General features: G+C 50.7%; 1 protein-coding gene across 1 annotated transcript in view; it reads right to left on the bottom strand.

Moving 5' to 3' along the window:
* Positions 1 to 17891, bottom strand: part of ARSG (arylsulfatase G) — a 63950-nt gene that overhangs the window by 10968 nt on the left and 35091 nt on the right. The window contains exons 6-8 of the mRNA XM_021678524.1: positions 17632 to 17828; positions 16626 to 16706; positions 5035 to 5143 (exon numbers count right to left, since the gene is read on the bottom strand). Coding sequence (XP_021534199.1) covers positions 5035 to 5143; positions 16626 to 16706; positions 17632 to 17828 — 387 coding nt within the window. The remainder of the gene's footprint in view (positions 1 to 5034; positions 5144 to 16625; positions 16707 to 17631; positions 17829 to 17891) is intronic.

Raw genomic sequence — 17891 nt, 5'->3', positions numbered from 1 at the left:
TCCCAACCTCAAAACCCACCCAAGATATTTACCCCAAAGATACAAATGTAGGGATCCAAAGGGGTACGTGCACCCCGATGTTTATAGCAGCAATGTCCACAATAGCCAAACTGTGGAAAGAGCCAAGATGTCCATCGACAGATGAATGGATAAAGAAGATGTGGTATATATATACAATGGAATATTATGCAGCCATCAAAAGGAATGAGATCTTGCCATTTGCAACGACGTGGATGGAACTGGAGGATGTTATGCTGAGCGAAATAAGTCAATCAGAGAAAGACATGTATCATATGACCTCACTGATATGAGGAATTCTTAATCTCAGGAAACAAACTGAGGGTTGCTGGAGTGGTGGGGGGTGGGAGGGATGGGGTGGCTGGGTGATAGACACTGGGGAGGGTATGGTGATAGACATTGGTGAGCGCTGTGAATTGTGCAAGACTGTTGAATCACAGACCTTTACCTCTGAAACAAATAATACGTTATATGTTAAAAAAAAAAAAAAAAGATAGCAGGAGGGGAAGAATGAAGGGGGGGAAATCAGATGGGGAGAAGAACCATGAGAGACGACGGACTCTGAAAAACAAATTGAGGGTTCTAGAGGGGAGGGGGGTGGGAGGATGGGTTAGCCTGGTGATGGGTATTGAGGAGGGCACATTCTGCATGGAGCACTGGGTGTTATGCACAATGAATCATGGAACACTACATCTAAAACTAATGATGTAATGTATGGGGATTAACATAACAATAAAAAATTAAAGAAAAAAAAACCCACCCAAGAAACTGGTCCTGAGAGTCTTTAAAGAGACGTAAAAAAAAACCCAGAACCTACATTTTCAAGTTTCTGCGGATGATGCTACTTGGGATGGAGGCTTTGGGCAGGGCCACATTCTGACTTTCAATGGCTCTTTGTGGGCCCTGTCTTCCATACAAAATATTAAAAATTCGAGTTCACAACTGTGTTGACAGAAAGATGCATAGGGAAACAGTATATATTAAACCATTTTCTTCAACCTAAAAGTTCTTTTTTCTCCTTCTGATTTTAGAAGAAATTAAAAATCTCCTGCATCCCTAAAAATCTCGTGGGCCTGGCCCTGCCCCCCACCCCTGCCCCAGCCTAAGGGACAAGTCGGCCCTGGCTTCTGGAGGGAGGAAACCCCACTTCCCTGGGCCTGCGCTTTCTCTGCACAGTGACCCAAAATGCTGCCATCAGAGTGGGCAGGGGGCCACCTTTGCAGGTTCTGCTGCCCGTATGAAAATAGCTTCTTTCTTTCTTAATATGGCCTCAGCCAGCCCGCGCACTGAAAGTTGTCCAGAGGGAGTGCGCGTGCTTGTGTTCCTCTCCGAGGTGTTGCCACAGGAATCTGGGCGCGGAGAGCCGGTGATGGGGACGCTGCCGCAGGGTCCGGCCGGCCGAGCACAAGGGCTGCCAGGAGCTCACCCAGGTGGCCCAGCAGCAGCAAAGGACAGGTGTGGATGGGAACTGGGGCTGGGCCATGCTGGGCCATGCCGGGGAGAGAGCATCCCAGGGCAGACGGAAGAGCTGGGAAGGGAAGAGTTTCCTAGAAGCTGGGGACATTGTATCTGGGGTAAGGCGGTGTGATCTGAAGACAGGAAGTGCGAAGGGCAAGGGGGCTGCCAAGGGAAGGATTGGGGGTACATGGGCCTGAACGCAGAGGGAGGGGACCGCAGAACTTCCTCCAGGTGGCAGGAGAGTGGGAACCGTCCCTAGGACGTGGGGGCAGCTCCTTGTAGCATTTAGTTGCAAGTTTCTTCCTGTTGTAATTCCCTCTTGTGAGCCCTGGGAAAAGTAGGAACACACCCCTTCCTGGCCTGAGTCACTTGGCGAATGGTGGAGAGGCTGCAGCTTCCCCCAGGGCCCTGTCCCAGGTCCCTCTTAGAGGCAAGCAGACCCCACAGCACTGTTTCCAGGCAACACGGGGGTCCCAGAGTGTCAGGAGCCCCCACCACAGAGCATGCACATCCGTTACCTAGCAGAGCACAGCTAGGAGCGGGGGTGGGTGTGAGACCCCTCCCCATCTCCTGCTCCACCGCCCACTGCCCACGGGAAAGAGTGGGGGACTTTGAAAGGAGGTGTGTGGCCAGACCTTGCCCTCGTGGTGACACCTAAACCACAGGACACTGATGTAAGCATGATGTTCTTGTAGCTTTGACTTCCGGGACGGGGCCTCAGGACAGGACAGAAGCAGGGGAATCATCCTCCCACACAACTGACAGCACTTCGGGTATCCCAAGAGAGCCACCCCAGGGGACTATCTGCTCTCCCCGCTAAACGAAACCTCTAGCTGTTTTTCCAAATGAGATCTGGTCACCTTGTACTTGGCCTAGGAATCTCTGAGGCTCTGTTCTGAACAGAGATGGCAGGTTCCCAGCTCAGAGATGCAGAGCACAAGCTTCACCTCTTTTCACCAGAAATCACATTAAAACTGTGGTTCTCAACCAGCACGAGTCTGTCCTTCCCAGGCATACCTGGTGCTGCCTGGAGGCCCTTTGGTTGTCACGACTGGTGGTGGAGGGGCCATTGGCATCTAGTGAGTAGAGGCCAGGGACACGACTCGACATCCTACAATGCCCAGGATAGTCCCCCACAGCAGAGAATGATCAACATTGCCAGGGTTGAGCTGTCCTGCCTTAAGAGCCTGAGGTTCAAACCACCAGGCCCTTTGACGGACGCTGCCAAAGCCCTGCCCTCCTGAGGGTGGGTTAGCTCCTAACCGTCAGGATCTTTCTGTCTGGTTTGCTCACTACTCCATCCCCAGTCCCTAGAGCAATGCTTGACCCACAGCTGGACACAACCATAAATATTTGTTGAATAAAGGAATTCCCCTCACTCTGTTATTGTGTCCCTGGGCTTTGGGGTTCGGGACACGTGTGAGACCTTTCTTTGACCTCGTTTCATCACATGGGTGTGCAATGGAACATTCACAGTGTCTCTGAAAGGGAACCATGGAATTAGTCTGCACGCCTCGTCCCTCGTCCCCCGCCCCCAATGCACGCTTTACTCTTCTGTATTCATGTGAGTATTTAGATCAACCTGTCTCTTCTCATCATGGCTCAGGGCCACCAGAACTGAGGTGTAAGGAACTCTGGCCTTAGGTCTGAATGGCTCAGGGGAGTTATCTCTGTTCTGGAAGAAGATCTATATCCCCCCCGAGGAATCAAGTACTAGCCGAGGTGCTAAGCACTCTGGGTGCTAGTTCCTGGCTGGGCGCCCAAGGAAATGAAGTATTCTCATCAGTTTCTTGAAAACGGATCATAAGTCTCTTCTCCTTAGAACGGACCCTGAAGGAGTCATGGAAGAGGCACATGATGGCCCTGTGTCTCTGGCAGGAAGGACACTCCACCCAAGTTAGCTTTACGTGGATGGACTCATGGAGGAAAAGAGCGAGGGGGTGAATCCTATGGAGACAAACTTTCCTGCTACAACTAGGTCAACTTTAACCCCCAAGAAAATATCCTATGGGGAGCTGATGGGGTGTTATCAGTCTTGTCCTGGTAAAACTCCAGGGGCCCCCAAACAAATGTTATCTTGTGCCAAGACTTGCTTTTTTCAGTCTCCAAACTATTCCCTAAGTCAGTTGTCCCCTCTGAGGCCCTGAATCGTTAACGCGATGGTGCACTGTTTTTGCAGCGCTGTGGCTGACTGTAGGTGCAAAAACCCTTCTCAGAGGAGAAGCACGTGCTTGGTTTTCGGTGATGGAACTTGAGAGACTGCCCAGTAATTCGTGCATGTGCGGCCCAGCCTGTGAACACTTGGCCCGACTGCACCAAGTCAGCCCCATAAAAAGCAGCCCGTCTGGCCCTCTTCCCGGCCGGCCTGACATCAGACTCCAGCCCACGCTGTTGTCACACCTGCTGGCATCCCCCCACCCCTGACAGCAGGCTGCCCCCTCCTGATTGTATTGTACAGGGCTGAGCTGGAGTCTTGGGGGCCCCCAGGCTGCCAGGGATGGCGCCTACCCCCCTCCCCCCCACCCCGGCCATCAGAGCTGTTTACCCTTGCTTTCCCCTGGGCTTCGGTCTTTCTCACTGCTCCCCAACAGGTCCGGGGATGCTGGAAGGAGCCCAGGAAACTTGTTTTCCTCTGTGAGGCTGTGTTCCTTAGGCCACAACCCATTCGGCTATTGGAAGAGCCTAGCAATTCTGTCTCTAACCAGACCAAAAGCTCTGAGCACATGAGCAGCACCCAGGCCCCCTTGTCAGTGAACACAGAGCAGAACCACGGAGAGGAAGTCCCCATCCGAAGGAGTGGCAAGTTCCCGTTGTAAGCCTCGGTTACAGACAGCTGCAAGCAACTCCTCTCAGAATGGCACAGCACGGCCATGGGCCATGCCAAGGAGACTCAGGCTCTGGGCTCTGCCTTCATAAGGAGATAAGGGCGAGGGAGGGAGACGATCTTATTTACAGTCATCCTTCTATTTAAGGGAGCAGCCCGTGAACTCACCTCACTGGAGAAGCTTCCCTGCCAGAGGTAGGAATGGCCTCACCTACAGTTCATTCTTTCCTTGCCAGCCTGGTGGGGCCACCTCCTTCTCCCTCCCCCTTCAGGGCAGGTGGACACCTAGATTCCGTGATGGCTGGTGACACACTGGCTTCACACGGGCGCCCTGCGGCCACCTGCCCTACCCCCGAGAATGGAATGGCTTCAGTGGTCTATTCCCTCCCTTCAGCTGAGCCCAGACCCAAAGGGGAGATGCGGCTGTGAACCTCTCTGCCCCCGCAGTGTCAGCAGACACCGCCCTGGCTCGGCATCAAGACCACGAAACCCACCGAGTCCCCTCTTCACTCCAACATGATCCCCAGAGGACGGCCTGAAAAGAGCCACTGCGGCTTTAACTAGCACCGGGAGATCGGAGCTGTGGCACTCAGAGCTCTGGGGGTACCTGGGAGCACCCGGCCAAGGCAGGTGGCCGGGGAGGCCGCTCTTCTCGAGGTATCTACCACTGAGGCGTCTGTCCATGATTTTCTTGCTCTGCATCCCAACGTGTCAAGAGAGTTTGGGTCTCCTACCTTAACAGGGCGGTGCTGGTGACATTGACGGGAACTCTGCCAGGCCAGTAAGCCAGAGCGGGGACCCGGTGCCCTGCTTCCCACGTGGTCTGCTTGGCCGGACTTCCCCCTGTGACGGGACACATACAGTCGGTTCTCCGGAACCACAGTCCTTTCCTAAAGGCATCCTGAGAGTCTCGGATCACTCCCACAAAGGAAGGACTTCTTTTATAACCAGCTCTTTTTACCGCTCTAGCTCACATCTCGCATTCCATGCTCTTATTTTCCTGGATTCAACATAGGTAAACAGTTGCTCCTGTCACTCTCTATTGAACCATGTCACTTTATTTTCTTCATGACAATTCTAATACTTTGAATTGTCTGGTTTGTTCATTGACTTGCTGATGGTACAGCTCCACACCATGAGACTCCATCAGTCTCATACACCCAGGACATAGTACATATTTAACAAACAGGTTGAATAAAAATGACTTTTCTTCCTACTGATCATAATGTGACTGTTTAGAATTTAAAAAAAAAGACAATTATTTGAAAAGAGAGAAAGGCTGAAACTCCCCCAGCTATTTGATCTGCTCAACGCCCAACAACTGATCTGGCACGGACTTTATTGTTGTATTTTGGTTTTTGCTTCACTTCGTTTTGTTTTTCTTTTGAGTTAATGAGTCATTCTTGTGTTGTGGAGACAGCATTAGTAATAGCTCGGACCTCTTGCCTCTTGGCGGGGGGGGGCTCCTGGGTCGGGTAAGAACAATCTATGTGCAATCTATGAATTTCCACTTTGGTAATTAAAGGAATTATTTTCGTAACCACGAAGTCAAAAGTGACCACCAATATAACGATGACCAGCGGGCTGGAGGAGATGAGGTCATGTTTTATGGAAACATCCTGAATTCATGTAGCATTGAATTAACCATGACCATCCCCACCACTCCCACACACACCCCACCCTCATCCTAGATGAGCCAAGGATTCCACAAAGTTAGCGTGTAGAAAGCCCTTCCAAGGCAAACGCTGTATGTGGCTCACACATCGTGGTCATGCAACTTCCCCATGTTTGGCTGGCGCGAATAGGAAAGCAGTGATGACGGGCGGGAGGGGGGCTACAAGACCCGGGCATCTGTCGCTCTGTACTCACACAGCTGCAAACAGAACCTTTGATGTCCCTGGCCCAGCACACCCCACCGGAAATGCTCGGCATTCTTAGGATTTTCTCATAACCAGCTTTGGAGTCCCCCAAGTGTTGAAGTAAGAAACAAAACATAAAACAACTCACGTCTATGGACTGTTTATGCTCTGGGGTGTGGGACTCTCAAAACCAAGTGGAGTTGGGCAGGCTGAATGGGAAGCGCTTGGCTCTCTGTCGAGAGCCGCCCTTCCCATAAAGACGTACAGAGCCCACTTTCAATTTTTCACGCACATGGAACAGGGAATCCAGAGCTGCAGCAAGCCTGAACCGCACTCCCACGTGGCTTTGGAATGCATAACTCATGCTGCAGCTCAAGGCCAAAGAGCAGAGAGGAAGCATCCCCGATTGCACGTGCTAGAGCCCTGCAGATAATTCTACCACCCCCACACCCAGAGATGGGCATCTGTATGGAAGCTGGGCAGGGGGATAGATGGGTGAAAATAGGGAGCCTGTTTTTTGCACATCCACGCTGCACAAAATTCAAACAGACTCTCTTCATCTCTGAGGCCAGATGCGAAGGACAAGTGAAGCCTCCAGTTGGAAGAAGCAAGCCCAGAGTTCCAAGGACAGTCATGTGGGAGGCAGGATAGAGGGAAGGCACAGGGGGGGGGGGGGGGGCCTGGGGCACCAGGGCTGGGTCTCTGCCTCCAGCATGTTTCCAGAAGAACACACTAGCGCCTCCTTAATACTTTTGCTAATTGACCTTCACCACTAGGGGTTCTGTTGTGTGCCATGACCTCTTGTGTTGCTCTTTTTCAGGCAACTGATTTTCCTAATTTGGTTTTCAGAGAAAAAAAATTGTTCGATACGTTTGCCTTATTTCAGCAGCGGGTTGAAAGCTGGAGGGATTAGGAGGAATCCAGCCAGCTATAAAAAGTGTGTGTGTCAACAGAGTGGACAGTCCACATGGAAAGATTCTGGAGTTAAGAGAAAGAGGATGGCTGTGTATGGCCACTTGAGGAGCGAGTCCCCTCTGGGTCATCAGGACTGGCCAGCCAGTGATGTCTGCACTGTGACTTCTGGCTTTAACAGGAAGACGCAGCTACATATTCCAGCTGGGCCCACAGACCTCCTCCTATAGCGGAATTTTATCTTAAAGGAGTCCAGAGTGTGAGTAAGCAATTATAAAAAAGATCCACCTTGTTGAATCATGACATTGTACACCTGAGACTAATAGAACACGGTATGTGAATTACACTTCAATTAAAACCATTTTTTTCTTAAATCCCCCTCATCGTGGAATTGTCTTGCTCTAAATCCAAGTATCTCACTGGCCCTGCCAGGTGGACAAACTTTAAAAAGATTCCACTAGCATCCTCGGTGGGTCCCCAGAGTTGTGGCATCTGATTATCAGAAACATCTAACAGTGTTTGTTTCGGTTTATCTGCACTAGCTAAGGCTGAGTCCCAGGATAGCTGCCCCTGGTCCCCCAGTACTCTGCAGTGATACCTGCTCCCACTAATGGAAACTCATTCTGAGTGAAACAGAGTAATTACAGTAACAATAATATCTCCCATTTATTGAGCCCTCCCTAAGTACCAAGTTAAAGTACCTCTAAGCATAATGCCAAGTGCGTCCCTGCATTATCTCATTTAATCCTAATGACAACCTTGCAAGCTAGGCACGACTATCCCCATTTTTTAGATGTAGAAACCGAAGCTCAGAGAGGTTAAGTCATTTGCCAAAGGTCACACAGCTAGCAAATGCCAGAGCCAGGATTTGAATCCAGGTCTAACGACAGAGCCAGCCCCTGACCCATTATGCTAGGACAGTGGCTCCCACCCATCCCTGAATGCATATTAGGAACCCTAGGGGGGCTTCTAAAAAATACCCAGGCCAAGTTTCCTTTGCCAGAAATTATGACTTAATTTGCCTGGGATGGTACCTAGACATTAATATCTTCTAAAGCTCTCCTGGTGACTTAATGTGGAGAGAGCCCATCTAGGACAAGGGCAAGGAGGGTAAGGGGCAAAATCAGGAAGTGGACACAGTGCGTTTCAAAATTAGATGTGGCTTATCTCCTTTCAAGCATAAGTTTTTGGGTTTTTTAAAAAAGATTTTATTTGGGGCGCCTGGGTGGCTCAGTCGTTAAGCGTCTGCCTTCGGCTCAGGTCATGGTCCCAGGGTCCTGGGATCGAGCCCCGCATCAGGCTCCCTGCTCCGCGGGAAGTCTGCTTCTCCCTCTCCCACTCCCGCTGCTTGTGTTCCCTCTCTCGCTGTATCTCTCTCTGTCAAATAAATAAAATCTTAAAAAAAATAAATAAATAAAAAAAATAAAAAATAAAAAAGATTTTATTTATCTATTTGAGATAGAGAGAGCATGAGCAGGGGGAGGGGCAGAGGGAGAGGGAGAAGTAGACTCCCCACAGAGCGGGGAGCCTGATGTGGAGCTCCATCCCAGGACTCTGGGATCATGACCTGAGCCGAAAGCAGACACTTAACCGCTTAACCGACTGAGCCAGCCAGGAGCCCCTAAGTGTAAGTTTTATATTGCCCACACCTTTATACCTTTATGCTGTAGGATCATAAATGTAAGCCTATTAGTTACAGAAGTAAGAATAATAGCTAAGTCCATAAATTGAACTTCTATGCACGTTTTGATTTCAAATTAAACTTCTGCGCACTTTTTGATTTCAAAAGCGATTCGTCACTTCAGATAAACCTTAATACTTTGATCAGTGGCAGGGGCACATTACAAGTGTTCATGACATTTGGCTTTCTACGGAGAAATGCATGCCTTATGGGCGTGAGAACACATTCTAGTGCACTTGTGGTTAGTTATGACTCTAATTAAGGCAGAACCTCTTACTTAAAGCAATAAATATTTAGCCTCAGCAACCAAAACATAAACAGAACCATGATTCATGAATTTGCTTTCTTCTTCTTCCCTGGCTGTGGAAGTGAGGTGGCATTCCATGATGCACTGAGGACAGGGAAGGCCGAGGAAGACTCACTCCCACCCCCCCCCCCCCCACCCCCGCCCCGTGCGCTGCAGAGTAGAGGTCTTTCCCAGGAAGGACACCCTGCCATGCTTCACTGAGTCACGAAGGCAGCCTGGCAAATAAGGAGGTTCACAAAGTTCTCAGTACAAAAGAAGCACCGGAAGGGCCCCCAGAGATTCTAACTTAATAAGTCTAGGGTGGGGCTCTGATTCTAGGTGATTCTGATGCCAGTGGTCTGAGGACCGGAGTTTGCAAAATATTAGCGAGGGAAGTAGGAAGATGAGGATGCCTTTGGAGTCAGGCAGGTCTGGGTGCCCTTCCCTTCTCAACGTGTGGCCTTGGGCAGAATTCTTAACCTCCCTCAGACTAGATCTCCTCAGCTGTGAAGGGGAAAAATGACTGCACCTATCTCATGGGGTGGTGGGTTACATAAGATAATGCATATAGGGCGCCTGGGTGGCTCAGGCGGTTAAGCGGCTGCCTTCGGCTCAGGTCATGATCCCAGGGCCCCAGGACTGAGTTCCCCATGGAGCTCCCTGCTCAGCGGGGAGCCTGCTTCTCCCTCTGCCCTCCCCCCTGCTCATGCACTCTCTCTCTCGCTCTCTCACGTGCTCTCTCTCTCTCAAATAAATAAAATCTTAAAAAAAAGATAATGTATATAAAGTTCTGAGCCAGTTCCATTGGCATAGTGCCTGCTGGAAGTGCCCAACAAATGCCATCCAAAAAAGCTCAAAAAACCAAAAACAAGCAAACAAACAAAACTACCTAGAGAGAGAAAAACAGCAGAAGTTGCAAGTTGGCAGCTCACACACTAAATCCGGCCCTCTGACAGTTGGGTTTGGCACGAACAGTGTTTTCTGAACTAATTTTGAATAGACAGGGCCCTCTCTCCAGTTTACTGAATCCCTAACACTGCCCACAGCTTAGGAAAACAAACATGCATTCGTTTATATTACCTGCCTGGCATTTGTATTTGTGACTTGGGTAGAAGGACAGGCCTGTCCTGAGCAGCGTGCATTCTATAACCTTCTAAAGAAGCAGGCTCCGTTTCTAAATATAAATACATGTCCTTGCCAAGGATACCCACAGCATACTAGTTTTCTAGAAACATAGGGCAGACCAGCCCCTGTTTGGAGCGAGGACTCTGGCTGGCCTGGGGTGGCCTTGAGCGCAGTGATGGGGACATTCCAAGCCGGGTGGCCAATGTCCCAGAAGGAGACACAATTTGACTTCTACTGGGTCCCCACCAGCTGGCCCTGCCCACCCCCTTCCCCTCCGCCAGGGCCAAGAGCCAACATCCCATGTCTCTCTCTCCCTCACCCAGCCCCACCTCTGACCTTTCTCCACCCACCCCCTGCCCCAAGCAGAACAGAAGGCCCAGGATGCGGAGCCTGCTTCCCAGTGGGAAAGCTTATGCAACAACCTGATAGCATCAAATTACAAACAACCAAGGTCTCCTAGAAGCTGAGGATGCCAAATTCAACAGAATGTTTCCTCATCACCAAGGGGGAGGAAGGAACAGTTCTGCTCTTCAAATAAAACAAGAAAAGATTTTCCAGACAGAGGAGCAGTCAGTTAGGGGACAAACAAGGTGCTGGTTCTGTCCCGGGTAGGAAATAGGTCTGGAGTGGGAAAGGGAGGGACGGCTGCTTTGAGCCAGGGCTGTCCTGGGGCCCCAGGCGGCTCCACGTCAGCTGTGCGCATGCCCCTCAAGGCCCTCTTGGTTTGGGAGGAAGTAGGGGCACTCTGCTCTGTCCCCAGCCCCCTGGTTAAGTTTCTCCTCAACCCTGCAGGGCGCAGGCCAAGCCCAGAGGAGCATCCTCACTCCTGCACAGGGTGAAGGGATGGCTCCAGGAGACACTGCCTCATCCCATCAGCTGAGCAAGGCAGCTCGGCCAGGAAAGGAAAGGGAAGACGAGGAGGGGGGCCTGGGGCCCCGGGGAACAGGGGAAGGCAGCGCGTGGCCTGACGTAGCAGGCTGGCTACGGGGAAAAAGAAGCAGGGCTCTGGGTACTGTTTGTCCTACTCCGTTGCGAAAACATTGACTGCCTTCTCCCTTTCATCTGCTCTCAAGACCGGCCCCTTACAGCAGGATATGCAGGCATCCCACTGAAGAGGAACCTGGATGAGGAGGAGCAGGTGGTCCAGAGGGACCCCCAGCCTCCCTCCTGTGACCTGAGCGCCCTTGCCTTGCCCCTTCCACCACAGGGCTCTCTCCCCCAAGCTGGGAGGAGGAGGAGGGCTGTGGAGGAGCCGGAGGGGAAGCTGGTTTGGAGAATGAGGAAGGGGAAATGTTTACCCCTAGGCAAAGTTCACCTTCAGGCTTTCCTGAGAAAAGAAGAGAATGGCATCCGGCCCCCTCCCCACCGAGAATTCAGTGCTGTGCCCCAGCCCCCTACACATTAAGCTGCACGTGTTCATGCCTCGCCCCCCAAAAGAGTGTTCTGTCTTTTTTTTAATTTATTAATATTATAATGTTATTTACTACGAATAGGTTAGCTCTGTTGGATCAGAGGAAACACACACACGATTTAGCTGTGAAAATTTCCATTTTCTGGTCCTATGTAAAAGCAACATCTAGAGCAGCAGAGAGAGGAGGAAAAGTTATATTTTCAAAAATAGTTAAGCCAGACTGTTTCCTGGAGATATTTCATTCATTTTTCATCCTCAGATGCTACTGGCTATTTCTGGTAGGGTCAGACATTAATACTGACCAGTTTAGCTTTCCTGACTGTTAACCAACTATCCCACAAGGAGCCGGACTTGGGCTGAAGACACTCTGATGACCCTTGGCACACACATATTCCAAAATATATGCTCCAAGTAAAAAGATCCACATTCACCAGAGCACGAAATGAGAAGACTGCAATCCAGCTTCAGAGCAAAGCTTCCCAAGACGGAGGCTCAGAACACTTGGAAAGGCATCCATATGTTATTTAAGTTGCCCACGGCCTTCTGTGGGGCTAGACATTAACACTGACCGGTTTAGCTTAATGAACACTGACCGGTCTGGGAATGAAGCTGGGAATGAAGACATGGAGAATCATGGGGGTTAGGAGAGGACACACACAGGGCTGGGTGCCTCATGGGCAGTATCCCAGTTGATTCTCCCAGCCGTCCTGCGAGCGGGGTCTACAGCCCCACCTTACAGGGGAGGAAACTGGGCTGTCCAGGGGAGGGGCCCAGTGGGCACGGATTCTTAAGCTGAGTCAAGATTCTAGCCCCATCGGGGCTTCCAAAGCCCTTAGCTCCCTCCACCTCTCCATTCTGCCTCCTGCGGATTCAGAAAGATTCACATTGTTCCATGGGCCAAAGACATTTTCTTTGATGACCATGGGGTCCAAAGAAGCAACACAGGATTTTCCAGACGGCTGAGCAGTTAAGCCGGGTAAAACACGGCGTGAGTAACAACCATCATGCAGGCTGAGTAATGAGCTGGTGGAGGTCAAATGACATGGCCCCCTTGACCAATGGCTGGCCTCGGAAAGCCCTCCGCCCTGCTCCACCTAGGTTTCCTCGTGTGGCGGACAGGGTGGTTGGAATAAAGATTGCTGAGGAATCCCCTATATTGCTGGGGATTCTGTCACCTGCTGTTCTCATTTATCATCTAGGGCTTGGTGGAAATGAGTCTAGTCTTGCCCCCATCCCTGCCCTCAGCCCTGCTGACGTAAGAGGGGTCTTTAAAACCTGAACAAGAGGCCGGGAAGAGTTGGAGATAGGGGGGATGGGCAAGCGTTGAAGGTGCATACAGTTTTCACTGGGGGGGGAGGGGGGGGAGGGGGGCATGTCTGGGGACTCAGCAGAGGTGATGGCTGCACCACGCAGTGAACGTGCTCAGTGCCACTGAATTGTACACATCAACAGGGTTAATCTCATGTTACAGAATCTCACTTCAAATAAAATGGAATCATGTCACCTTTACTCATAAAACCTTTCCAAGATTCCACATTTCTTTAGAATTAAGGCCCAAATGGTCCGAACGAAAACAGAAGACCCCTAACCCCCAGCCCCGGCTCTCCCTTTGGCCTTGCCTCCCCCTACTTTATCCATTCCCACGAGCTCCAGACAGCCCAGCCCAGGCTGCTCACGGCCCCCTCCCCTGCAAATCCCTGGCTGTGGCCTACTCATTCTTCAAAACTCAAACCACTCGGGAAAGCCTTCCTGTCTCCCTCCCGTGTGGGTGAGATGCCCTTGTGCCCTCCTTTATCTCGGAGTCCTTACCCAGGATTATACCCTCAGTGGAGGCTCCCAGCACTGTCCAACAGAACTGCCTGCCGTGACGGAAATGTTTTCTATTCGCACTGTCCAATATGGCAGCCACCAGCCACATGTGGCTTCTGGGCCCTTGAAGTGTGGCCCGTGTGCCTGGCGTACGAGACAGGGTAGCTCTCGACAGGTGGCGCTCAGATTTTAACCTGCATCAAAAATCAGCCGGAAGGAGACAGTAAAACACAGATTGCCAGGATCCCTCAGAAACTGACTCAGCAGGTTCGGAGTGAGGTCCTAGAATTCACGCTTCTAACAAGTTCTCAGGTGGTGCCACCGCTGCGGGTCTGGGACCATAGCCTGATGACTACTGGTCTCGATCTGAAAGTTGCAGACTCATACGGTTTCCACGTGGATATTCCGGCTTGGTGGCACCAGGGGCCGACCCCTGGACCAGCCACCTCAGTGTCGCCTAGGAGCCTGTTAGAAATGCAACATGTCCCTGGCCATCCCAGATTTACTGAGTCTAAATGGCAGGATCCCCAGGGGACTGTCTGCACATTAAAATCTGGGAAACACTGCTCCAGACCGTCACTCCTTAAAGCCAGGGGCATTATTTATCTTTGCATCCCCAGCACAGAGCCCAATGCAGGGCTCGATCCTCCCACCCTGAGATCACGACCTGAGCTGAAACCAAGAGATGGACACTTAACGGACTGCGCCATCCAGCCGCCCCTCATAATTGTGTTTCTCACGGGGCAAAGTACTTCCCTCAAAGACCAGAGCCCCACTCCCCATCGCTACACCTAATTCACTACTTCAGAACTGTCTCAGAAAGGGGAGAGAGACAAGATAAGGCCTAGATAGGAGATCAGAGGTCATCTTAGGGAACAGAGAGCTATCTACAGAGGAGCCTCTTACTGACGCAGGCTTATCCGCCCCATCCAAGGTCTCCATAGCCTTCTGGAATTTTACCCTGGAGAGTCCTGACTCCAGGCTCTTTCCAATTGAGCACTGAAGCCAGGAGCTTGGGGCTGAGGGTATTCCAGGTATTCCAGGTACGGAGAGGAGCAATTATAATCAGCTAACGCAAAAAAACGCTCCCAGCTCCCACCTATCTCTCTAGCCTATTGTTGCAAGGACAAGGCACATTTACACCCTCCTCTAGTCCTGGCACCTTTTTCCGCCCGTTTCTCTGGAGAGTGTTTCTGAATGGGACCGGTCAAAGAGGTCAATACGTATGAACAGAAACAACAGATGAAGATGAAGATGAAGACGGCTGGTCACGGGACAGGTTAGGGGGAGGTGGCACCCAGTTCTCCTGACCCCCAACATCTTTAACACGAGGTTAAAGATGACAAATAAAAATGAATGATCAGCACTTCCTTCTCACCACCGGCCATGAGATGCACGAACGTTCTAGTTTCTAGGTAACTACAAATACTCTGCCAGACTTACAGGAAAAGCAGTTTGTGTCCTCTGACCTGGAGACTGTGGAAGCCATAGCTCAGGAGCTGGGAAAATCTGGCCCAGGGAGGGGAGGATCCCCCCAAGCCCACCTCTGAACCCCTTGGACACAAGCACCTTCCAAAAGATTTAATCTTTTAGGACACAAATAAGACCAGTTTGTCGTGAGAAAAAAAATCACAGGTAAACCTTCCTTCCCCTACCCAAAGGTAATCACTGCTAATCTTTCATTAACTTTTGATACCTCTCTTAAGACTTCGTCTGAGAATTGGTATGCTTATTTTCATATAATAAAATCAAACTTTATATATTGCTTTGTAACCTACTTTCCTCACTGAAAAGTATTTAAGGTAAATGCTTCCAGGTCAATAATATGCATCATTTCAGCAGTTCCTTAGAATTTCCTTAAATGTGCATATCACCATTTCCGTAAGCACTCCTCTCTTGCTGGACACTTGGATAATGCCCAACTGTTGTTTTTTTTTTTTTTAAGATTTTATTATATTATTATATTATATATTATATTATATATTATATTATATTATATTATTATATTATTTATTTGAGAGCGAGAGAATAAGAGAGAGCACATGAGAGGGGTTAGGGTCAGAGGGAGAAGCAGACTCCCCGCCAAGCAGGGAGCCCGATGCGGGACTTGATCCCGGGACTCCAGGATCATGACCTGAGCTGAAGGCAGTCGCTCAACCAACTGAACCACCCAGGCGCCCCCCCAACTGTTTTTTTTAAAACCGATGCGATGACCATACTTTCATATGTATCATTGTTTACTTGCCTAATCAGGAAGAACTGAGGCATCAACAGGTATATTTTCCAAGCCATTGGTCCTTATTGCCAAATTGTCCCCAGCCCAGTAGCTGTCTTAGAAAGTGAGGTCCTGGGGTGCCTGAGTGGCTCAGTCATTAAGCGTCTGCCTTCGGCTCAGGTCATGATCCCAGGGTCCTGGGATCAAGTCCTGCATCGGGCTCCCTGCTCAGTGGGAAGCCAGCTTCTCCCTCTCCCACTCCCCCTGCTTGTGTTCCCTCTCTCATTGTATCTCACTCTGTCAAATAAATAAATAAAATCTTAAAAAAAAAAGAAAGGGTGGTCCTTGGGGGGCAGCTTTCCCAGAGCACATGGGCACTGAGCTGGGGGCTCAGGGAGGTTTAACTGGAAAGGAAAGAATGTCGTGTGGTGGGGAGATCACTGACTTTAACTTGGGGGAGCAAGCCTGGCTCCCTCCTCACAAGCTGTGTGCACTTGGGCAAGTTCTTAGCCTCTCTGAGGCTCTCCTTCTTCATCTGTAAATAGAGGTGTTACTACCTACCTTCCCACATTGTAAGGTTTAGGGATAATGTGTATAAAAACCTTGCGTATTTATGCCCTGGATGTTTCCTGAATGAACGAAATGAATTCATGGTTGGATGGATGGAGAGATGACTGAAAAAAATAAAAAAGGAAAGCAAAGAAAGCAAGGGCAGTGGGATTAAAGTCAAGGTGAAGTGTATTAGTTGGAAGGTCCATGGACTGAGGGCCAGTCCCCTGAGGGAGTCCGGGGGCGGTGGGAGGTGGGAGGAGGGAGGAAAGAAAGGGGTGGTCCAGGCTCAGTAGAAACTCTCATCTCTCAGTTTATTTCTTCCCCACGAGCTGGCAGCTGGTGATCAACTTGTCTATGTTTCGTAATGATGGCCAGAAGGCCTGCATAGGATTTGGTCATCCCAGAGACAGACCCCACAGCCCGACCTGGGCTCAGCAACCCCTACAGGATGTACCAACCCCAGCTGAGTCCCTACCTTGATGAATTTGCCACGATCCAGTGAAGGGACCCACGCTACCTGCCAGCTCACACTTCTGAGCCCACGGGCCATTGTCTCCTGGAAACCAAAAGAAGCAACATGTAGTGATCAATAGGCTCGTGGATGCTTTTGCCGATTCTCCCTCCCTGATCCCATATCCCTGTCTCAGTAGGAGAAGAAACTGTAAAAAAATATGATCCCTGCCCCTGAAGAATGACCTGTTATACGAGGCCTGCCTCTGGAGGGCTCTTAGAGAGGTGGGCTTTCTCTGCTCCAAGCTAGCCCCAGGGTGAGGTTCTTATCTTAGATACTATTACCTTCTCATCTAGTTTTACAACCGTCCTTAGCCCTGCAGCTCTTTCTTGAGCACCTAGGATGCACCCCGCGCCTCCCTGACATTATCTCATGATTGTCCAACACGCTATGCAGTGGATGCTATTGTGAGCTCAGTTTTGCACAGGAGGAAACAGGCTCAGAGAAGGTAAAGAGCCTTTTCCAATAGCAATGGACAGATTCAAGCCCGGGTCTCTGCCTGCCCCGAGAGCAGTGCTTTCATCCCGGGTCCAGACGGGCACCCGGGACCCACAATGCCTCGGTAGGCCCTTTAAACAGCTCACTAGCTCTGCCCACTCAGCCAAAAGGTGACCGGTGACAACTGGAGTCTTTGGGACCAGGAAGATGGTGAGGAGGAAACCTGAGAAGCACCCGAGGACTATACAGGTTTGCAGTGTCAAAGTCACTGCCCAGATGGCCCTAAATCAATACAGAGGAGGCCAGCAGGGTACCTGCTCTCTGTGCAAACTTTTCCAGCGGCTCAGCCTTGGAGGCCCCAGTGGGCAGGTGCTCAGCACTCAGGCCAACAAACACTAGCAGGACGCCAAGTTCAAAGCAAGCCCCCTACCCCGTGAAAGAGGATCGCTTAGCCGGATTCTGCTCTTCAGAAGGGGTGTGGGCAGGGTTATCCATCAGATCTCAGTGAGGTGGCTGGATTTGACTACTTCACCTGTAAACCAGAGGAATGTGTTTTCTTTTGCTGTGCGGTCGACTTTGTCCTTGATCTGGCCCACCAGGCTGTCCATCTCCCGGAGACCTGCGCCATATGGCCTTTGGCCCCGTGGGTCTGCTGAGAGCTGCATTCTGGATAAGGGCACGTGCATGTGGGCCAGTCCCACGTACAGCAGGAAGGGCCTTCCACTGGCGCTGAAACGGGAGAGCCAAGAGGTAATTCTCCAGAAGGCTCTGCTGGTTTGTCCAGGCTCTCCG

The sequence above is a fragment of the Neomonachus schauinslandi genome, chromosome 15, assembly GCF_002201575.2.
Source record: "Neomonachus schauinslandi chromosome 15, ASM220157v2, whole genome shotgun sequence".
In the NCBI taxonomy this organism is placed as follows: Eukaryota; Metazoa; Chordata; class Mammalia; order Carnivora; family Phocidae; genus Neomonachus; species Neomonachus schauinslandi.
Note: the sequence above shows the minus strand (reverse complement) of the source record. Positions and strands in the feature narration are given on the sequence as shown.